We start from the raw sequence: 24,488 nt of genomic DNA on the forward strand, positions 1-24,488 counted from the left end.
CACTGATAAAATCACAGGTTCATATTCTCCCTGAACAAGAAAGGAGCTGATTGTCTCTATTTCACAGAGTTGTGTGGCCCATGAGAGAGAATGTATGCAAAGCACTTTGCAGATTTTTGACTAGTATATAAATGTCAATTATTACTACTAACAGGAGATTATTACAATTCATAAGGAAGTTGAGTCAACAAGGTTCAATAAAAAAAAGTGTTGGTTTTGGAGGCACCGAATTTCAGTTCAAATCTGGATTTTGCCATACATTATTCATATAACCCTTAGCAAATAACTCTTTAATTTATCTTAGTTTTCCCCAGTGGAAGGCTGGACTAGTTGAATACAAAGGTCACTGTTGTTCCAAGTCTCTGATCCTATAAGGCAAATAGTTATTTAACAAATGACTTTTTTTTTTTTTTTTTGGAAACTAATACAACAGAGTGCTGAGTTTCCATAAAGATCTCAATTTTCATGGCCTCCTCTTTCCAGAACCAGCTGTTCTCTCAAAAAGCCCTCCTCCTGGCCAAGCTTGTTTCATTGAGCACTCCATTGTTAGGGACACATAAAGAAAGGCCACTTCAGACCTATAGCAATCCTGGACTTAAAAATTGCTTGAATTTTTTGACAGATGCCATGGAAGGATTCCTGATGGAACACTAGTCTAGACAACTGAATTTATAGCTATTTTTTACCTCTGAAAAAAAATCACTGTGGATTATAAAACAATTGGGGGATTATAAAACAGTAAAAAGGAAAAAAAGGAATAACCCAGAGATTTAAATGACATCAAGGAGAAAAGAAATTTAAATGTGGAAATGTTAGAATAAAGCAGTCCCCTCTCTCCCCTTCCCATGTACATTGTAAAGGTCCAAAGAAGGACAGCATAATTTATATAAGGAAGTAAATATTGCCATAGTAGATAATATCCATGGTCCATCTAGTCTCTGTGGGAGTCATGAAGTGATAGATCACAGAGGAGCATGCCAGTGGTGGGAAGTAATAGAGGACTGTGGAAATAGCTGTGGATTTGTAGCAAAGGATAGGACTTTGAACCCTATTTCTTCCACTTTTTTTCTGTGAAGCACTGGGCAAATTTCATTCTCTCTTTCTGGACCTCAGTTTCCTCATTTTTAAGAAGGAATTGAACTAAACGGCCTCAAAGTTCCCTTCTATTTTTAAACCTGTGAATTAGGATTGTCTGGTGCTTATTCCTCACCTGAAATCTTTGGTTGAGTCATTTTTTCTATACTCTTCCTAAACCTGTTTCATCTTATAACAAGCCAGGCTTCTGATGTTAAAGTCTTTATTGTTCAGGAATATCAAACAAAAAAGACCACAGAGCAATCGATCAGATCCCTGCAAGAAAACGCTGATCTTGGAGGAGACTAGTCTCAACCATATTGCTTCCTTATCCTCATCCTCTCTGAGCACAGGGCTCATTAAATTTGTTAGAATGCAAATGATTTTCCTGTAGTAGGAGAATTCATCTCTACCTCTCTCTTGTGAATACTGAGATTGATTGTCCAAAGGAAAATGGTGACATTTTGCCTCAGTCAATATTTATCTCTTGAGACCACATACATTAAAAACATTCTAAATATTGACTGGGAACAAGAACACAAACATTGTCAGCATTTTGGAATTTTCAAAGGGGGCAAGAGTACATCAAATCCAAAAACTGTCAGCAAATGAATTTTTATCAAAAAAATTCTTTCTTGAAGAAAGGATTATTCATAATAAGAAAAAAAAGTGATAATAGGTATGAGAAATCTGAGACAAAATTCATTATTTCCCCCAGCATTTTTGGACATTCTCCATAAAGCATATCAGTCTATTGGTCAAGAGTTTAGACCTTAGTAGAAAATTTCCAAAGGCTGGAGGCCAGTACTATTCCCATCTCACTGAGAAAAATGCAGACCTTTCAGTTTATCTACTATCCCTTCTTCTTTATCCTCCATTGCTTTCTAAGACAGTTTCACTCTATAGAAAGCTAGGTACTAGAAACAGTTGGAATCCTGAGTCAGGCAGTTCAGCTGATTGGTTAACACTTAGGTTCCAATAATCCTGAGTCAAGAATAACAGTATAGCAGTAGCTTTTGGGCCAGGTCTACAAGCATATCCTGATGGAGCAATTCTATGGCTCTTTCCCTTCAGGATAAGAATTAGTTATAATATTCCTTGGGGGGGCAGAGGGAGGGAGAGAGACAGAGACAGGGTAGGGGGCAACATGTCAACCATCCTTCTCCTTTTTCCCTATCAGGGAATTCAAGTCTATAGTCAAGTATACTTGGTAGAGACATATCTCTCCCAATTCAGCAGGCTACTTATTTCTCAAGAAATTTGTAACTGATTTAAATAAGTGGTATCTTGCTAGTGGTTCCTGTAGTAGCCATAAAAAAATATCCCCAAACCCTCTACATGTAACCATCCTCCAACATTTTAAAGAAATAACACAAGGTCAGAATCCAACCAGAAACCTGAGGTAAACTGATAAGTGGAATTAATTTCAGTCCTAAAAATTCCAGTTTCTCCAGTAGCAAGATTCACAAGATCACGGATCTAGAACTTGAAAGGAGCTTAGAATCCATTTAGTCTAATCCTCTAATTTTACAAATGAGGAAAGTGGGGCTTCAAAAAGTTAAGTGCCTTGCTCCAGGCCACACAGGTATTGTCATTCCCTCAGTCAATAAATTGTAAGCACTTTCTAATTACACAATTACTAATTGACTAAGTTCTGGAGATGCAGAGGAAGGTAAGAAATGGTCCTTGGCTTCCAGAAACTCACATTCTAATAGGACAGATGACATACAAATAACTGTATACTCAAGATATATAAAATGTCAATGTCAACTTCAAAAAGATCCCCTGCAATAGGTGAGATTTGAGCTGAGAATCGAAGGAAGCCAGGGAATATAAGAGACAAAGTAAGAATGGTAATGTTTTGGTCATGGCTGGCAGTACTTCCAGATGGTGGCCATCCTTCCATCACCACCACTTCTTTATGGATTGCCTTATATTTATTTATCAGTGCACATTGTCTGTCTCCCTATAGAATGTAGTGTTGCTGAGGGTAGCGATTATTTTGTTTTTGCTTTAGTATTCCTAGCACTTAACATAGTCTGGCTCATAATTACCATTTAATAAATGTTTATCAATCTATGATTTATCAATCAGTCGATTGAATAGCCTGAGTGTTATAGGCACCAATGGAGTTTGGGCAGAGGGAAGGAAGACAGAAATATGCTGCTGTTGTAAGATTAAGCTAGGTAAGAGAGAGAGGTTAGGAAGGTCATTAGAAATCTAAGAAGATAGGAATAGGGGCTAGAGTCTATATTTCACTGGTACAGAGAACTCTCAGGTGAGTCAATCACTAGGTGGCAGGCATTGTGCTAAGGACTGAGGAAATAAAGAAAAAACAAAAACAGTCAGTGTTCTGAAGGAGGTCATAGTCTAATGAAAACTCCTTTTGTCAGTAGAGATCAACACACATGCAGCTTAGTGTCTGAAAGCAGTAATGTCAAATTCAACTAGAAATAGGCCATTCAGATGTTCATAAGAATTCTTGCAAGCTCCATATTGACTTAGAAAAACTCATATTAGCATTATCTATATTTGATTGTAGTGTTATTTATTTTGTTAAATATTTCCCAATTACATTTTTATCTGGTTCTGTACTTGGCAATTTGTGGGCTACCTTGACCCTGCTGATTACTTGTTTGACACCTCTATCTTTAGAGGGTTGCCTAGGAGATCACTAGGCAGCTAAATAATCTTTTCCAGGGTGACACAGTCCATAAGTGTCACTCAGTACACCAAACTGTCTCTCAATCAGTAGTCTAAACCACATCTAAACTGAAGACTAGTTAGAAATCATATAAGCAGGGTATACACCTGTCCTGGAGGTCAAAGCAGTTTATGAATATTTTATGCTCTTCTTCTTAAGGTGGATTCAGTTCAAAAGCTTAGATCTGGAATGTTGAAGCAGTGACATAGTTACAACTGGTAAAAGAGTGTGTAGTTGAAAATGAAGGACAAATTTTGACAAGAATCATCTTTTCCCTTGTTTGTCCTTATTGAAACTGCTGGCAAAAAGATATTGTTCTTCCTATCTGCCATCAGTAGGTAATGATCACAGAATGGCAAGGCTGGAGTATAATAGGATTGGGAGGAGATAATAGAAATAGATATGGAATAGGCCACAGGGACACATGCAGCTAGCTCCACCCAAGGGCTTAGTAACAGAATTTCCAGAGTGGGAAAAGACTGAAAAGATTTGGTCTGTATTTCGTACCTGCTGCATAACTACCTTCCTTCAATCACAAAATTGATGACTGTTCTTACCTGCAGAATGAGAAGTATGATCCCTATCAGAGACATAGGGGTGGGGATCCCAAAATGGCAACAGCAACCTAGCAAAGGATGAAATTAGACCAAGCTAGTCTGAATTAGTTAAGGCAAAAGAGCAATGATATCATTGGCAATGATCAAGAGGAAAAGTCCCAAGTTTACCTATATTAGGTGAGACAAAAAAGTAATGGCACTAGCTATGGAAGTAAGAACAAGGCTCCAAAGTAATATGACTCAAGCTAGATAAGCCCCATTGCAATATGACAGAAGGGGCAGCAAAGTATTTGTGTCTACTGGTAGTCATCTCTAGGCTGGGGGGAAAGGGAAGAGAAGGGGAGAAGGAAGAAAAAAAAAGAAACTTATATGATAATTTAGTCATATGTCTGAAAGGAATGGTAAGTTATGCATAATAGATTTGCAGTTTCATGTACATTATATTTTAATTGTACTATGCTATAAAAATGCCTGTTTTATTATAACTTAATTTTTTAAGTCAGTTATAAAAAAAAAAAAAAGATGATCAAGTTTTAAGTCAGAGGACCTGAGGTCCAAATTCACATATGATCTATGTGACCTTCAGAGACTCATAGTCCCTCAGGGCTCCAATTTCTTCCCCTGGAAAATGAAAATCAGACCAAGTAAGTTCTAACTTCTATCTAGAACTCATGACTCATAAGTCAATATGGATGATCTGAGGAGTCCCATAGGTTGTATCAGATAGCCAGAAGAGAAACAGTAATGTTAAAGCTTCAGTTGGGAGCAATAACAGAGCTTTGAATGGTGAACAAATTGTTCCCTTGTTCTATTGTTGTTGTTGAACAGTGCAGGTACTATATTTAATGGGACAGTCAGCCTGCCCTGTGGGTCCTTGAATTCCATTAGGGTGTCATCAACCTATTTACTTGTAAGCAACTTTTGGGTCAGAGAATCAAAGCACATTATCTGGATAAATGAGAGGCTATCCAGGACCTTGGATCATTAACCCCACCACCCACACACTCATTTCACTGCAGTGTTCTTATTTGATTCTTCCCCAATAGAGTCAGGGATCTCAGTCTGTAACATGAGACAACTATTTATGCATTGGATTCTATTCAGTTCAATCTAATTCAGCTGAAAACTAATCATATCCCTTAGGACCGACCATGCTCATCTTTCTAGAGGGCACTTGATAGTGGTTGCTCTTTGAGTGGAAACCAGCAAGACATTAGATGATTAATTCCCTCTATCTCTTGTGAGAGAGAAAAGAAGACAAAAGGTATGGTAACAATTCAAGCCCACTCTTCCATTCTAGCCTTAGGAAAAATATTAAGTTAATTTCTCCAAAATACCTCCATCACCAGGCCAATGAGAATCGGTTTGTTCCTCTCAGTTTTTGTCAGGAGATGTTCCTCAAGGATCTCTCTCCATCCATCTTCAGATTAGAATTTGTAGAGTGATAGAAATGCAGAGATATATCCAGAGCACTCCTTTCCACCAACTCAGGCACTGAGGGCCCATCTCAGGGTTTCTTCTTTCCTCCCAGGAAGGCAGTGGAGGATAACAAATCAAAGTCTGTGAGATACCTGGCAAGTATAAAAATCTGAATATCTTTGTTACTTGGTTAGAAGTGGGAAGGGGGGCTGGTAGTAGGAGTCATTTGGAAGGAAGAACACACAAAATATGGAGTGAGACCAAGCTTTGTTTAAATCACAGGTTGATTTGCATCATGTTATTGTGAGACTAAAAACAGGTGCTTTCCCTGTAGGGAAGATGGATTTGTCTGATCATAGCAACAGACTGGAAGGCCATCTCTTTGTAGCCCAACTTGCTGCATGGGGACCAAATGAATATCCAAGGTCCCTGTTTCTCAAATGTTTCCAGGTGTCTCTAGGAACTAAACTGGCTCTGGAAATAGCAACAACTAGAGCCTACTAATGCTGATGGAATGTCTGTGTCTCCTGAATACACGTGTAGTGTTGCTCTAAGGAAAAATAGTGGTGGTGGTGGTGGGGGGGAGAAGGAAGGGGCTGTATGGAGGGTAGAATAGTGTAAGTAGAAGAGAAGGAATATAGGTTCTAGATTCCTAGACTTAATTTCTTATTATGATAAATAAATAATACTTGTAATAGATACTAAATCGCTATGCAGCTTAATTCCAAGTTACAGGAACTCACTATGCCTCAGTTTTATGGTATGGTGGAGAGAGTTTTGAATTGGTAATTAGCACATATACCTAGGTTCTACTTATAAATCTAGCACCAGTTCTGTACCTTTGGAAAAATCCCTTCTCTTCTCTAAGTCTCCTTTTTCTAATCTAAACAATAAGAGTGAGACATAATAAAATCTGCAGTCTTCGCCCATCACAAATTCTATGATTCTAGAATCATAGATAGAAAATGGGAGTGATGATACACACATATTACCATCTTATAGGTTCTGTGGGGTATCTTGTAAAAACAGACATCAAAATATTTGAGAAGGATATATGTAAATTTAAAATGTAATGGTTATTAGGCAAGAATGGGGATGCATAACACCCCAACTTTCAATTAATTGAACCTCACACAGTGAGCAATTGTGATCATTTCCATGGGTAACATATTTGGAAAGATGTAGATAAAGCTGAATCAAACTCAGAGAACTAAGAGTAATAGGGATGAAGGTATAGAGAAGCAAATTTTGGTTCAACAGGAAAAAAAAAAAAACTTCTTAATGATCAAAACTATCTAAAAGTAGAAGTAATAAGTAAAGAAATGATAAAAATAACAATAACAATTATGATATGATAAAGTGATCATATGATGATAACATGCTTTGCAAATATTATCTTATTTGATCCTCATAGCAATCCTGTGTTAGGTACCGAGTTCCCACTCATTGTTGTTGATGATGATGATGATATCTTGCATTTATATATTACTTTTTAAAATTTGCAAAGTGCTTAACAAATGTCATTTCAATTTGTCCTCACAATAGCTTTGTGGGAGGTGCTGTTATTATACCCATTTTACAACTGAAGCAGATAGAGGTTAGCTAACTAATCCAGAGTCACAGAGTTAGTGTCTAGGGCCAGATTTAAACTCAGGTCTTCTTCACTCCAGGTTGCTGTAAAGTAGACAATTCCTCAGATAGAGTTTGGACTACATAATTCCTCAGCTTACTCCCAACTCCAAGAATCCATGACTGTGAACACCTGGGGAGGAAGGAAATGTCCCCTAAGTTGTCCTGTTGCATCAGAATGAAGTTAGCTTCATGAGTTTTTCTTACCACTCCCTACCAGGGCTGGGTTAATACTTCTGCAGCAACATTTCTTAATTTTCAATAGAAAAAATAAATAGTACTCAGGTTTTTGGGATCAGGAGAGCAGAAGAGTATTTGATCTTCCTCAGAAGATGTATTAGATAGCAGTTGCCAGAACATTACTCTATTACAGGTCTTAGCAAAGAGAATCAGTAGCATCCTTCATATTTATGCTTTCATATTTATGCAAGCACCTAGTAGGGCTTCTGGTAGGGTATGTCATTTTTGTACTGGATCTCTGCTAGATTTATCACACTCCCCACTGTCAGTAATTTAGTGTCAGGAAGCTCTTCCTAATGGTGTTTAAATCTCTTATGTTACAGATGAATTTTAGTGTCTTAATTTCTATCAGTCAATTGACAAGCATTTAAGCACCTCTTCTGTTCCAACTACCCTACTAGGTGCAAAGGATACAAAACAGAAATGAAATCATCTTTATAGTCAAGCAGTTTATATTCAGTTGGAGGAAATAACATGTTATGAATATGAAACATGTCTTGAACAAAATGTACATTTTGTGTTTATGATGAAAAGTGTTCATTTAGAGATTACCTTTAATTTGCTAATCTCCTGTGTGGGCATTGTAAATCTAGTTGGTCATTCTCATGGCCCAATTTTGTCTCTCTTGCCCTTTTCCAGCTCCTCTCCTCCTTTCTCCCTCCCCCAAACCTCCATCAAAGGCATTTGCTTTCACCTGGCTCTGAGATCATTCCCCTTTCTATCTCTGCTTGCAGATTGGTAGAGTGTGCTGAGCATCACCCAAGCATTTCCAAGTCTGTGGAGAACTTTGTAATTCTTGTCAAAGGGCTTCTGGAAAAGCTGCTGGATTATCGGGGTGTGATGACTGATGAGAGCAAGGACAACCGCATGAGCTGCACAGTGAACTTATTGGTATGCCAGCCCACCCAGGGCCATCCCAAGCAGAATGCTGCAAGGGCTTCAGGTGCTAGGGAACTTTACTGTGCAGAACCCAGATAAGGTTTCAGGTTCTGGGGAACCCTCCTGTGTGGAACCCAGCTGAGGCTTCAGGTAATGGGGGACCTTACTGTGGAAAACCTAGCTAAAGCTGCAAGTGCTGGAGAACTACTCTTTGGGGAACCTTTCTGAGACTTCAGGTAATGGGGGACTTTACTGTAGAGAACCCAGCTAAAGCTTCAGGTGCTGGGGAACCTCTCTGTGGGGAACCCAGCTGAGGTTTCAGGTAATGGGAGACCTTGCTATGTATAATCTAACTAAAGCTGCAAGTACTAGGGAACCTTACTGTAGAGAACCCAAATAAAGTTTCAGGTGCTGGGGAAACTTCCTATGGGAAACCCAGCTGAGGTTTCAGGTGCTGCAGCATCTTCCTGTGGGGAATCCAGTTAAAACTTTGTGTGCTGGGGAAATTTCCTGTGGCAAACCCAACTAAAGCTTCAGGTACTGGGGAATCTTCTGTGAGGAACCCAGCTGAGGCTTCAGATGCTAGGGAACTTTACTGTGGAGAACCCAACTAAAGCTGCAAGTGCTGGGGAACTTTCCTGTGGGGAACCTTTCTGAGGCTTCAAGTACTAGGGGACCTTACTGTGGAGGACCTAGCTAAAGCTTTAGATGCTGGGAAACTTTCCCTTAGGCTTCAGGTATTGAGGGACCTTACTGTGGAGAACTTGGTAAGGGCATTAGATTTTGAGAACTTTACCATAGAGAACTCATCTGCAGGTAGTACCTGAAGACTTCAGGTAGTAGGAAGCTTATTTTGGAGCACCCAAATAAAACTTCAGGGGTGAGAGAACCTTGCTGTGGAGAATACAGCTGAAGCTTTGGGAGAACTAATAATAGAGAACCCAGTAAAGGCATCAGGTGCTGGGAATCTTCCTGTGGAGAACCTGGCTAATGTTTCAGGTGCCATAGAGAACCTAGTGAGAATTTTGAGTATTGGAAGACCTCACTGAGAAACTCTTCTGATGATTCTAGTTTTCCTCATATATGGACAGAATGACTGGCTCCTTGGAACTTAATGATTTCTGTTTTTTAAGGACAGAGTAGTTATAAACATTCCCAGGTTTTTATGCTCATGCAAGTCTTTCTCATTTTAAATTTGTACTGAGAGATTGAAGAGTATAGCCTGAATCTGCATGACCTCAGGAAATTGCCTCTATCTGGGCTAGTTTCCTCATCTGTACAATAAAACCTTTATTCTAAATGGCCTGGAAGTTCTTTTCAATCTTATTATCCTATTCCTGAATCAGAATCCAAATAAAGATTGACAAATTCTATACTGGAAAGAATACTGGATTAGCAACCAGAAGGTCTGGGTTCAAACACTGTCTGTTACAAATGACCTCTTATGGGCAGATCATTTTAGCCCAATAACCGAGTCTGTTTCCTCATCTATAAATGAGGGAGTTGGATCTTAAGATTTTTTTTCCACTTCTAGTGTTTTATGATCAAATGACCCTAAATTCAATTAAACCCAAAGTTTTGTTTATTTTTGAATAGGTGGCAGAATGGTAAAGCTCGCTAGATTTGGAGCTTTGGTCCTGGCTTATATGACCATGAGCATCTCATTAATTTCTATAAGTCTCTTTAAAGTGAGAAGAGTTAGAGCTATAAATCTATAATCCTGTGAATGAGAGGACCTAAATGAAGGTTTCTCAAATGTAACTCTTCTAATTCCTAAGTGCTTTGGGTGGTCATTGTCTCTATGCTAAGAGCAGAATATTATATAATGGATGTGATTCCTTGGACTATCTCAGTGAAGACAAATCCTTAGACAAGCCTCAGAGATAACTCATCCTCACCACCCAAATCCCAAGGTTGGAACTTCCTCCTTTGCTTACCTTGAAAGCTCCTAGACAGCAGAGTCCTGGGAGGCAGTTGGGCAGTGAGGGCAAGCTGTGGGGGAAGTTCAGGAGGGTAAGGCTCTCTTATATCAGGCCCACTGATGCAGGCAAAGTTTAAAGTCTCAATCACTTTTGTTTTTCTCTCAAATAGAATTTCTACAAAGATAACAACCGAGAGGAAATGTACATAAGGTAAGACCATTAGCCTTGAGACTCTATGCTAGGTTCTGGTTTCATTGATGGGTGTTGGGTTTAGATTGCTTTATCAGTCTGACTTGGGTATACCATTCCTGACCAGCCCAAAATTCCTTGTCCTAGGATCATCCTGTGGGCCTTGTGCATAAGGATGTGCACAAGATATTCTTAGAGGAAGCATTTCTTCCCTATTCACATATCTAAAAAAATAAAATGTAGCTGATTCTAATTATAGAAAACTACCTCTGTAATGACAGGAGAAATCCTTTACAGGTGACAGAATCTGGTAGACAAGAGAAGATGCTAAACATGGAACACACCATGGGCTGTTAAATTATAAGCTAAATCCTTTTCTGCTGTGTCAACCCTTTGGACTTTCATTTAAAGGAAATACCTGGTGTGCTAACCATTTAGTTGATTGGGTTCACACTGAGGAACAGGATTGGGCATGAGGGAGCAGGATACTGAATTTATTCTGCATTAATTATGCAAGACATAAGCAGCATAGGCCATTGTCCAGTGAGACCATGAAGGGAAAAAATCTCCCAGGGAACATTTCTAGGGCCAGTGGGTTTAGGACAGGAAATTCTTTTGGGGGCCCAGAATTGGGCAGTGAAATCCCAGAGAATGAAAGCTAAACTTGGAATTCCAAGAACCCTGACTGGACTTGGTCAAAAGAACTAGGTTCCATTTTTATTTCCAGCTCTAACATTTGCTGGTCTTGAAACTCTGGGCAAAGGACTTTATATCTTAGCACAGTGAAGGCTGGACCTAGAGTCAGGAAGATTCTTCTTTCTGAGTTCAAATCTGGCCTCTAGACACTTAACTGGCCATGTAACCCTCAGCAAGTCACTTAACCAGACTTTCCTCAGTTTCCTCATCTATGAAAATGAGCTGGAGAAGAAAATGGCAAGCCACTCCATGATCTTTAACAAGAAAATTTCAAATGGGTCACAAAGAATAAAATGCAACTGAAAACAACTAAAGGAAAATTAATTTCATATTTTGTAGTATTTGCCTCATCTATGAAATGAACAGAACTGTACCTAGGAATTTGATTATTTAGGGCAGTATCACAGTCTCTCTCAGAATAATGAAATCATGAATGAAATAATAAAATCAGAAGCAGGAAAACACTCTCAGGTGAGGGATATTAACCTGTTGGAGGCACACGGAGACTGAGAAATTAGCATGAAACTGCTTCATTTTAACTTTAGGGCAGAGTTAGGGTTAGGATTTACCAGCTGCTATCCTTTTTATAGCTTCCTTCTTTTTTTTTTTTTTTTGACTAGAGAGTAAGCTTTTTTCCTCTGTTTCATGTGCATTGTGTTGGCTGTGCCCTCTTAATTTAGCACCTGTAAGCAAACCTCTAGTTACCTGGTGCAAATTAGGTTAATAAAACTGAGACAAGGAAACGTATAATTTGTAAAGTGCTCTGAAAGTGAACTCTCATAATTATCATTTAAAAGTCTGATTTTTTTTAATAGAGATCTATTGGCAGTTCACACACATGTATATACACGTGTGCTTTTCTAAAATCCCAAATCCCAGTCCTTTACAAAGGCTCTTTATGGTTAAATTCTATAAATGTGTCCCCCAAATAGTTCTTTTAAGTGTCTTTCTTCAAATAATCCTTCACTGTCATTATCTTTCCTTCCAACCTTTTAGTTTTCCTTTTTCATATCACCTATGAGAAGCCACAGGTTTTCATTTTTTCTCCTGTTCTGCTCTCTCTGAAATCATTAAATAATTCCCTTCCCCCTTAAAAAAAAAGTTTTACTTTTAACTTCATGACAAAAAAAGAGGGAATAGGAATGCTGCACTCAGACCCAGAATCCATGGACTCATTTCCTGGCTCTGGCACTGGTTGTGTGAGTGTAGATCTCTCTGGGGATTAGTCTTCTCATTTGTAAAATGAACAAATATTCTTTCCATTAGCTGATTTATGGAATTATTATGGGAAAAACTTGTAGTGGAACTAAAATTCTGAAAAGTTCTTGGGCAGCTAGGTGGCTCAGTGGATAAAACACCAGTCCTGGAGTCAGGAGGATCTGAATTTAAATCTAACCTCAGATACCTACTAGCTGTATGACCCTGGGCAAGTCACTTAATTCTTCCTCAGTTTCCTCTTCTGTAAAATGAGCTGGAGAAGAAAATGCCAAACTACTTCAGTATCTTTACCATCTCTATTATTGTTATTAATCTCAGCTCTTCCAAAATTCTTGTAGGTGAGTTTATTACCTATCTAGATAATCAGTCTACCATACCATTTCCTTCCAATCTCCCCATCAGATCTTTTTTTTAACCTCTCTTGCCTATCTATATTCTTTTATGTGTTTTCTTTCTTTTTAGAATATTAGCTCTTTGGGGGAGGAGACTGTATTCTGTCTATGTGTGTGTGTATATATATATATATATATATATATATATGTGTGTATATATGCAAAAAGAATAAGTAGATAAAAATAACATATGGACACACATATACATATGTGTGTCTTGTTATTGTTTTTGTTTGCATAAGAGAGGTAACTCTAGTCTAGAATTTTTCCTATTAAATATCTCCTTGTCTCAGGAAGAAAGGTGATCTAAGGTCATATTCCCATGAGCCTCATTAGCTTTGTTGATATTGCTGTCTCCACTGGACTGAAGTAATTGAAGGCATCTCATTAAGCATTTACCCTCTGCCCATATTACTGAATGTAAACTCCAATGAATACCCCTAAGAACAAAAAACAAATGGCTACATCCATCCAAATTGTCTATATAACTGATGTTCTACCAACAGTCAATTTGTGGGAGGATTTGGTTATCCATTGTGATTTTAAAATCCAGTTATGATGATCTCCCAAGATATGCTTATAAAATAAGAAACAACTGAAGGAAGTGAAGGAATGTTTAGCCTAGAGAAGACTTTGGAAGAGGATTTGAATCTGAAATTTTGTCATGTAAAAAAGAATAAATTTATTCAAATAAATACAATAGGGAAGAAATAGTTTTGGAATGAGGTGACCTGTGTTTGTTTAGACCTTGCTCCTGTCACTTACTGCCCATGGGAACTTGAGCAAATAACTTAACTTATCTAGGCCTTACTTCTCTTATCTGTAAAGTGAGGGGTTGAACTAAATGGTCTTTGAGTTGCCTTCTAGCTTTAGATTTAAATTAAAATTAAGACTAACAAAAAAAGGCAACAGGTTTTTTTTTAATATATATTTTTCTCAACACATCAACATCCAGACAATTGGCTGTTCAAGATTTCCCCAGGAGGTGGTGAGTTCCCTTTTACTGCAAATATTCAAATAAGGTTATCTCACCACTTGTCAGGGATGCCTTAAAGAGATGGTACTCGCTTGATCTCAGAAATACCTTCCAAATTCATATTCTTTGATCCTGTGATCCTTAGCTTCTCCTACTAATCTAATAAAGCTCTATTTTCCATTAATTTATTTAAATTCCTTAGGCTCTTCAGTCCTCGTTTTCATACCATTATCTTTTCTGTCTCAGGGCTCAGAACTACACAATCAAAAAGTAACTTGGCAGGATGAGCAAGTGGTTAATGGGCTAAACTAAGGATAGTGGTTCAAGAACTACTGTTCAAATGTAATTCCCTAATTTCATTCTGATTGGAAAATTACTCAGCTCTTGAAAGAGGAAGTTTACGGTTTTTGGATCATTCTATGCAGTTGCCCTTCTTTAACCTTTATATTTGCTTTCCAAATATTCAATCCTTGCAACATGACTGTCTTTGTTTTCTCTCAGTGATAACTGCTGAGTATTGGAAGTAGATTGTAGATTGGGCCTTTGGCATTTCATTTCTCTCTTAAATAATAAGGTTTTATTAGAAGTACCATTGATTGGCATTGAGGTAGTGGTGGAGAGGTCAGTCTAAGACCCACCCACCCCAACCAGGTATATTTTTGGCCAGTTGTACCTGCTCTAACCCAGCTCACTTTTCATTAACAGATATCTATACAAACTTCGTGACCTTCATTTGGACTGTGAGAATTACACCGAGGCTGCCTACACTCTTCTTCTACATACCTGGCTCCTCAAGGTAAGAGCTTGCACTAGGTAACTTTTAAGGTTAAAATCCCCTCTGAGTCTAAAAACAAAAGAGAGCAAGGTCACATCCAATCCACCTAGAAGATTGAAAAAAACAATCAGTCAAATAAGCAGCAGAAGGAAGGCATTTTGCTCCACATAAATGGAACAGCTTATTTTTTTTCTTTTCTCCCTGAATTAACTGGTAGTTTTAGAATTGTGAAATCTAAGTTTAAAGGGCTCTTCATAGTTAACAGTAATAATTAAATAACAACAAAAAGCTCAAAGTTATGTAACATCTGAGCTGTGTTAAACTACAAATCATTAGCATGCGCCTGCTGTTCTATTTTCTTTTTTGAAAATCATTATATTAAAAGAATGATTTTTTTTAGGCTTCTTAAGACCCTTTGTCCTTAATGATGTTGGAGTGATTCTCTTCCAACCATAAGCTCTGAATTGGTCAATAATGCTGATGAACATTATTTAAGAAACACCCAGTTATGTTTCACAAAAGAAAATTCAAAGAGAATAACTCTGATGGAAATTTGCAACCAGAGTAGTTTTAGAATACCAAGGAGAGGGGCATGCCCAGGGCTTCATCTTTAACCATTGATGTCATAGTTTCAATTTTTCAAACAAGCTGAGTTGCCTTTGATCCGATATTCCCACTGACCAGACAAGATATGTTGATTGCTGCCAGAAGACTTGGGGGTTCACTCGTGGAGAAGCCTCCTGAGGTTACCAGAAGAATATTGATCGAGTAGGGCACTGGGGAACAGAGATGAAGGAAGGGGTTGGGTGGGAGAAGAGGAGGAGGACAGGACTGGGAGGAGGATGATACTCTTTGCATTTAATCAGCAAGAAGCTGAGATCCTGGGAAACGAATGTCTTCGACTTCCTTTCTGAACCAATTTGATTTGCTGTGCTTTCTTTGCAGTGGTCAGATGAGCAATGTACATCTCAGGTCATGCAGGCGGGATTGCAGCATTCGCAGACACATCGGCAGCTGAAGGAGAGTTTGTATGAGACAATCATAGGATACTTTGACAAGGGAAAGGTAACCCATTGGAAGTCTCTACCCAGCTTTTGCTCTTCTTCAGCCCTCCTAGGGATGACTCCCTGTCAGAGGGAAGGTCTTGCTCTATTTGAAGGGAGTCAGCTTTTAGAGAAATTGTTGGACCTCAGATGGACCCTTTGAATGAGGAAAACTGCTAGGGCTGGAGTCCAAAGATCTGGGTTTGAGCCCTAGCTCAATCAGTAGTTTTGGGACATTAGTCAGCTTTTTCTAACTTTTAGTTTTCTGATCTAGAAAATGTTAATAAGACTGGTATTACTAAGATACAATATAGTATGTGTTGGCATCTGGAACCAGAAAGATCTCACCTTTGACCCTTAATAGTTGTATGACTATAGGCAAGTTGATTAACTTTTATGAATCTCAGTTTAATCCTCTGTGGCATGAGGAGAATAACAGCTTGCACTTAGTAGCACTTTAGGGCAGGAAGCAAAGTAAATAATTCTGTAGTCAGGAAAAGTCAAGTTCAAATCTAGCCTCAGGCAGTAACTAGCTGTGTGACAAGTCTCTTAGTCTTACTTGCCTCAGTTTTCTCATATGTAAAATGAGCTGAAGAAAATGACCTCCAGATGGGGACATGAAGTGTCAGACATGACTGAAACAATTGAACAAAATAAAGTACTTTAAGGTTTACAACTCACTTTTTTCATGTTCTCATTTTATCCTCACAAGAACCCTGGAAGGTAGCTGTTAAAATTTCCATTTTATAAGTGAGGTAACTAAGTCAGACACAGATTAAGTAACTTGCCTAAGATTTCATGGCCATTTAGTATCTGAAGCCAGATTTATTTTTTTAATAATAGCTTTTTATTTTCAAAAAACATGCCAAGATAGTTTTCAACATTCTCCCTTGCAAATCCTTGTGTTCCAAATTATTCTCCCTTCTTTCCCACTACCCTCTTCCCTGGACAGCAAGTAATCCAACATATGTTAAACATGTGTAATTCTTCTATACATATTTCCACATTTATCATGTTGCACAAGAAAAATAAGATCAAAAAGAAAAAATGAGAAAGAAAAAAAAGCAAGCAAACAACAACAAAAAAGGTGAAAATACTATATTGTAATCCATGTTCAGTTCGTACAGTAATCTTTCTGGATGCAGATGGCTCTTTCCATGACAAGTGTTTTGGAATTGGCCTGAATTACATCATCATTGAAAAGAACCATATCCATCAAAGTTGATCATCGCATAATCTTGTTGATGTGTACAGTATTCTCTTGGTTCTACTCACTTCACTTAGCATCAGTTCATGTAAGTTTCTCCAGATCTTTCTGAAATCACTGCTGATTGTTATAGAATATTATTGTTCTATAAGAAACATACATATGCCATAACTTATTCAACCATTTTCCAACTGATGGGCATCCATTTGGTTTCCAGTTCCTTGCAATTACAAAAAGGGCTGCTACAAACATATTTAGCACATTATCCATTTTAGTGATCTCTGAGATACAGACCCAAATGTCTATTTGTGGATCAAAGGGTAGGGTATGCACAATTTAATAGCCTTTTGGGGCATAACTCCAAATTGCTCTCCAAAATGTCTGGATCAGTTCACAACTCCACCAACAATGATTTAGTGTCCCAGTTTTTACATATTCCCTCCACATTTATCATTATCCATTATCATTATTGTTCTTCTTAGTCACTCTCAAAGGTGTGTAGTGATACTTCAGAGTTGTCTCAATTTCTCTAATCAATAGTGATTTAGTGCATATTTTCATATGAATAGAATTGGTTTTCTCAAAATTGTCTTTTATATTCTTTGATCATGAAGTCAGATTTAAATGCAGTTCTTCCTGAAGGCAAATCCATCCCTCTGTCTACTGTACCTCTTCATTTTCTCATCTTACCTCTCAGGGTTTTTGCAAAAATCAAATAAAATGCTACATGTAAAACACTTTGAAAACCTTTAAATGCTGCAAAAAGAAAGGTATCTATTCTTACAACGTTGTATAAAGGAAAGTGCTTGGCAAATTTTATAACTGTATTTATTTTCATATTTATTTTATTGTTATCTAGGGAGAAGGTTGCCCAGAAACTACACAGGGATTTCTGAAGCACTTATCCTGTGCTTAGTTTTGCTGCTAAAAGAGAGCTCCAGATTTCAGTCTTAGGCAATCCTTCAGGAGTAACCCATCCAAATATCACCTAGATTTCAAGATCCAGTTTAAGTCTCATCTTCCCCAGGAAGCGTTCCCTGTCTTTCTAAGCCCCCCAAGATTTCCCTTTCTGAGTTCCTTTAGCTCTTGGTACAGCACTTAATGACAGTCTGCCTCATATCATATTCATTGGTTGCATTGCTGATCTTGTCTCCCAGACAAGACGCTGAGCATTTTGAGGGCAAAGAGCCCGTCTTATTCTTCTGTATTCTTGTGTTGCTTAGTACAGACCGGAGTACACAGTAGAGAAATAAATAAACTCTTCCTTATTGGTTAGATGAGGAATTTTTGCTGAGAAGGTCTCCCAAAGGCCAAAGCAGAGGCCTTCCCTGGGTCCAGAGTGTGCAGTTTCTGTTGTAACATTTCCTCCTCATTTCTTCACTCCAATGCTCTTTCCATATGACTTTGGACAGATCCTTCCTTTCCCAAGATCCAAACTTCCCCTTCTGTATGGAGAGGTTCTTGGTCTATTGAAAACACCCTTCTCCTCTGCCTTCCCTTCTCTTGCTCAGGGTCAGGGATAGAATGATGGTTCATCTTTTTCTTTCTCTGGACCCATGGGATTTGGGCTTGGTTCATGTTCTGGCTAAACAGAAAATTGGAGCCTGGCTTCATACGCTGACTCGTTTCCTTCTCATCCATAAAGTATTTTTATGGTGCCCACTAAGCTGTCCATAGGTTTACAGCTGTGGCTCCTTTGCTTGGCACATGGTTTTATTTATTTTTTCACACCAGTGCAGAGAGAGCATTTTTGCTTCAAAACACTCACTATAGTTTGCCAGCCTCTGTCCACCCCACCCCCATGCTACAAGAGCTCCAGTTCAGTGTATTTCTATTTTGTAATTGGATATAACCCCATTTGGATTCCTGTAAGGGAGGAAGAGTCTATATATGTCCTATACTGGGAGTCTAAGACTTCTTACCAGCACCTGGTTTCTGGATTTAAAGCTGGGAAACTTTCAAAGATCAAAATCCCTATCTTTGTAAGTCAATGGTCATAGAATGAAGGAGCTAAGAAATCATCTCTCTTTGGGTCACAGTCACTTTATTAGATTCCTTAAATTAAAATATTATTAGCTTACATCCATCCACTCCACACATAACCTCACTGGTAATAAGCAATGTAATATAGTAGAAAGTTAGTTAGCTTGAAATCAGAAGAACTTGGACCCTCAATTCCAGGTCTGTATAGCTGTATATATAGCTGTATAATCTTGCAAACAAATAATTTAATCTCTCTATCTCTCAGTTCAGTCATGTATAAAATAGGGATTATGATATTTTATGATAAAAATATTATAATACAATGCCATATATTATAATATTTATAGGAAAGGCTTAGTGTGGGCATCAAATATTTTTAAAACAAATTAAATTTAAATGTTGTTTAATAATGTTATAATTAATATTACATGTTAATAATAGGTATTGTTATTCAATTGTTTTTAGTTGTGTCCCATTATGATTTGTGTAATGTTTCTTTGGCCAAGATATTGGAGTGGTCTGGCATTCCTTCTCCAGTTCATTTTACAGATGAGGGAACTGAGACAAATATGGTTAAGTGGCTTGCCCAAGATCACACAATTAATCAATGTTTAAGGCTGGATTTGAACTCATGAAGATGGGTCTTCCTGACTCCAAGCCTTGTACTCTCTCTAGTGTGCTATCCAGATTCCACTTAAGATATGAGATACATAGGATATAATGAAAGTTTCAGAGATAAAAAGACCTGAATTCAAGTCTCACCTCTGATATGTTGCCTATGTGACCCTGGAGAAGTTCTTACTTCTAAGTGCTCCAAGCAACTAAGATTCTATTTGCAGACTAGGTACTAATCTGCATTGATTAAAGGTTATTAATGAAATGGTAGGTCCAGTCCAAAGTAAAATAAATAAGCTGTCATCGTGGGGAGTCTCTTCTATGGGCCACCTGACATTAACCTTCTTTTATTAGAAAGTCTAAATCAGAGGAAATCTGATGAGTTGAGTGCCAGTGACAGCAGCAGAGATATTAATAAGGAGAATGCTGAGCACACCAATAAGGCTGAAGGCCCCAGCCCTGGTCAGGGCTTAGCTAACTTTCTGGGTCCACTTAACTTTTGATTCTGTGCCTGTGTTGTAGATGTGGGAAGAAGCCATCGCCCTGTGCAAGGAGTTGGCAGAACAATATGAAATGCAAGTGTTTGATTATGAACTCCTGAGCCAGAATCTGGTAAGATTTGAATGCATGTGAAAAAGCTACTGAAACACCCCATTTGGAGGACTTGGCCAGTATCCTGGCCTAAGAGTCATATTGATCTGTCCCCTGAACCATTGAAAAATAAGGGCTTGACAGAAATTTTAGTGAACATTCAGATCTGTTTTTCCCCCTTAGGGGAAAGGTAAGAAAATAAGATGAAAGAAATAGAAATGATGATTAACCTTAATTTTCTACTTAACAAGGGTCATTTTGGAAAAAAAAAAGAGCTATTCTGAATAAACCTATTAGGAATTGTTTTTCTAATGGGATATTAAGTATAATATCTACATCAAAAGTTTCCATGTACCAACAGAGCTGCATTTCCATGTGCCAAAACAGACTCAATGTTATATTTAATCACAAAGCCAATGAAATGAAAATGAAAAACTATATATTTTTGTTTAAATCATAGTGGGACCCTTCCTCTGGCTCCCCTTGTAACTTTCTTCCATTCATTTTAAGCAGAGGACTTGTGGTACTACTTTTTGTATTGCTTATTATTTTGTATTGATTTGTATTGCTTACTATATTGCTCTTCAGTGTTTGCATTGCTTTTCCTAAAGTCAAGGATTTATTGGGCCTTGCTCATTCTGTAGAGGTTCCAGAGTATAGGATTAAGACACCAAAATATGAGTCAGAGGGACCTAGATTTGAACCCTGGGTCATTTACTTATGAAACTTTGGGCTCCTGATTCATTTTTGTGGAACTCCAGGTGTACTCTTCTATCTGAAGAAGAGATTGGATTAGAGAACTTCTGAGTCACTTCCTCTTTGGGTCCATTTCTAAAATGTGGGAGTTGGTGTAAGTCCCCCACATTTGGGGGGACTATCCAAATGTGGATAGTCCTTTCCAGTTCTAAATCCAGTTCATCTAGGAATCTGTAACTTTCCATTTGTTCAGTATTCCCCTCCCCAACTAGTTCTGTTCAACCTTTTGAAACTAGAGAGCCTCCAGTGTTCTATTCTATTTAGAAAGTCAATTCTGTTTCTCGAAAGTAATTAATGTCACAGTTTTGAAAAAAATAAAGAAAAGGACCAGTAGTTCCCTTTCCTGTGGTTTATTGTTCCAGAATAATTTTGGTTTTATAGGGTATGTAATTTAAGCAGAAACACAGGCAGCAGACATATAAATGCTCTTGGCATACACATGCTTGTTAATATGCATGCATACTCACCCACAGGCATATAACACAATATTCTGTCCACTAGTACACATTTATACAGATGGAAGCACACATCCTTGAAATCTTGTTGGCTTCTTTTAAAAGATTCCAATCATTTTCAAGTTCATGTGCTATTGTCACACATCTGTCTATTTATTGCTAATCTGTGTTTTTTCTTCCTTCAGATTCAACAAGCAAAATTTTATGAAAACATCATGAAAATCCTCCGGCCTAAACCAGATTACTTTGCTGTTGGATATTATGGCCAGGGCTTCCCTTCCTTCCTGAGAGTGAGTGAACGAGCGTGGATTCTGGCATCCATAGTATAGACTAATGTAGAAAACTAAGCTCAACCTTCCCAAAAAGTCATCCTTGACAGTGGCCACCAACTGAGCCTATATGGTGTTATGAGCAACCATGGGGGCCATCAGGTGGCAACAAAAAAAATAGAAGCATAGAATATTAGAGGGAGAAGGGAGAAGCAGGGCCCCTCCCCTCAAATAACTTTCAATCTAATTGGAGATACCAAGACAAATGGAATATCTAGGGAATGGTTATAAAGCAGCACAGAATCTAGCCTGTGGAAAAGCAAGTGAGAAAGTGATTGGTAAATAAAGGAATTTACCAGGAAAGCTTCTTAGAAAAAATGAGTTGAGCCAAGTCTTGGAGAAAGTACATGAGATGATAACAGAGATATATCAAATGAGTATTTTACATATAAGGAATAAGATGAGTAAAAAAAAAAAAAGAGAGAGACTATAATAAAGAGAATGGTTTGTGAACAGCAGAGAGGAAGGTCAATCAAAAGCAAAAGAAGTAGGTTGTAAGGTGGGCCTCATGTGCAACTGATGAGGGGTCTTTAGTGCCAGGTTTAGTTTGGATATGATAGGGAGTAAGTTCCTTAGTGGGAACATGACATAGTGAAGATAGGATTTATGGGAAATTATTTTGGTAAGCAAGGCATAGAAAATCAGAAGACCTCAGAGGAGCAGAGATCCAATCTCATTTTAGAAGGGCCCACAATTTCTTGAAGGAAAAGTCATTATGGTAATCTTAGACATTGTTATGTCATTTCTCCACAGAACAAAGTATTCATCTACCGTGGCAAGGAATATGAGCGGAGGGAGGATTTCCAAATCCAATTGATGAGCCAGTTCCCCAATGCAGAGAAAATGAACACGACTTCTGCCCCAGGGGATGATGTAAAGAATTCTCCTGGCCAACGTATCCTTACACTGGAGGGTAGATGAACTGGCAGATCTAGTTATTCATTCATTCATCCATTCATTTACTCATGTAGCAGGCAATTATACCCACTTCATGAAAGAACCCGTGTGGCAACATGTATGTCAGAAAGACAGATTTGAATACGCTTCAAATACTTGCTAGCTATATGAAGCTGAATGTCATCTAACCTTTCTCAGTCTCTGTATGATGAAGTTATTAATAATAGTACTCTCTTAGGATTATTTTGAGATTAACTGAGATAAGATATGGAAATGCTTTGCAAACTTAAAAGTGCCATGTAATTGTAAGCTAATATTATATATTTAGTAACTACATCAAGAGTCCAGGATACAAAGAAAAAAAAATGAAACAGTCCTTGCTTTCAAGGATCTTTCATTCTTCTTGGGAGATAAAACATGTTTTCAAGTAAATAAACACAAAGTGAAAAGAAGTAACACAAAGTAATTACAAAAGGGAGAAAGAAAAAATTTCAAAGAGATGGCACTGGAAGCTAGGGCAGCAAGGTGGTATAATGGTAGAACACTGGGCCTGGAGTCAGGAACACAAATTCAAATTTGGCCTAAGACATTTACTAGCTGCATGATCTCTATTATTTTAATCTCTATTATCATTTAACTTCTATTTGCCTTGGGGACAGCGAGGTGACTCAGGGAGTTTGGACTCAGAAAGTTTTGTTATGGAGTAGTTGCAGTTGTGTTCCACTCTATGTGACCTTATTTAGGATTTTCTTGACAGAGATACCAAAATAGTTTGCCATTTCCTTGTCTGGGTCATTTTACAGATGAAGAAATTGAGGCAAATGGAGTTACGTGATTTCCCTGGATCCTCCTGACTCCAGGGTTAAGGTTCTATTCCCTATCCAAGAAGACCTGTTTTCATATTTGGTCTCATACACTTATGGTTGTGGGACACTGAGCAGCTCATTTAACCCTATTTGCCTCAATTTCTTCATCTATAAAATGGGCTGGCAAAGAAAATGGCCAACCACTCAGTATCTTTGTCAAGAAAACCCAACAGCGATCAAGTAGAGCTGAACAAACAATAACAAAGGGACCAATAATGGCTGGAGGAATACTGCTTTGTGCTTCCACAGTGCTTTGCAGTTTACAAAATATTTTATGCTGTACAAATCCCTTTCTACACATCACATATTTTTTGATCCTTACTGACAACTCCCTGTAGTAGATGGGACTGGTATCATTATCCCCTTTTACAGATGTGGAAACTGAGGGGAAGCAGTAAGAACAAAGTCACACAGCTGGTTTGATTTGCCCAATCTTGTCAGGAGCAGTCCTAGAACTTGGGTCTTCTAGTTTCTACCTGATTCAGTGTTTTATCCACCACATCAAGTCACCCCTTTTATTTAGGCAATAGATCTCAGTCTGTCTACTGCAGTTATCCCCCATAAATCATGAACCAAGCAGCAGACCATTTTAGAATAAGAAATTGCCATCAGCATCCTTATAAGGAAGCCCAGGATAGACAGAAGCCCAAGTCCAAAGGCACCTTGAAGTCCAAGTCGCATGTGGTCATCAGCCAGTGGAGTGAAATGGGGAGAAGAGGAAAAAGAGCAGGGGTGGAGTGGGGGGGTCAGAAGATTCTAAAGGTTCCACTTGTGATGATGACAAGTACACCATAAATGCAAACATAAAACAGTCCCAGTCAGGCAGGGACCCAGTAGAAAAATAGCATTTACCCTGGCAGTCTTCAAACATCTTCCCCATAAGCACAAATTAGGTTAAGTCCTTAAAACATGAATGGCAAGTTGCATGGCTGGTCTGCCAAGTCTCCTGAACCTAATTCCAAATATTTTCTCCCTCAGAGTGATAAATATTCATCTGTAACCTTTTCATTATGTCTCTTTGCCCTTCATTCTTACACTACTCTGGAACGTCTGATTCTTTAGAGGGAAAATGCCAC

General features: G+C 38.2%; 1 protein-coding gene across 1 annotated transcript in view; it reads left to right on the plus strand.

The window, feature by feature from the left end:
* DOCK2 (dedicator of cytokinesis 2) overlaps nt 1–24,488 on the plus strand; it is a 486,757-nt gene that overhangs the window by 436,722 nt on the left and 25,547 nt on the right. The window contains exons 35-41 of the mRNA XM_012552398.3: nt 8,358–8,514; nt 10,594–10,634; nt 14,601–14,691; nt 15,616–15,735; nt 20,041–20,130; nt 21,506–21,610; nt 22,403–22,544. Of these exons, the coding sequence (XP_012407852.1) occupies nt 8,358–8,514; nt 10,594–10,634; nt 14,601–14,691; nt 15,616–15,735; nt 20,041–20,130; nt 21,506–21,610; nt 22,403–22,544 (746 nt within the window). The remainder of the gene's footprint in view (nt 1–8,357; nt 8,515–10,593; nt 10,635–14,600; nt 14,692–15,615; nt 15,736–20,040; nt 20,131–21,505; nt 21,611–22,402; nt 22,545–24,488) is intronic.

This window comes from Sarcophilus harrisii, chromosome 2 (genome assembly GCF_902635505.1).
Source record: "Sarcophilus harrisii chromosome 2, mSarHar1.11, whole genome shotgun sequence".
Classification (NCBI taxonomy): Eukaryota; Metazoa; Chordata; class Mammalia; order Dasyuromorphia; family Dasyuridae; genus Sarcophilus; species Sarcophilus harrisii.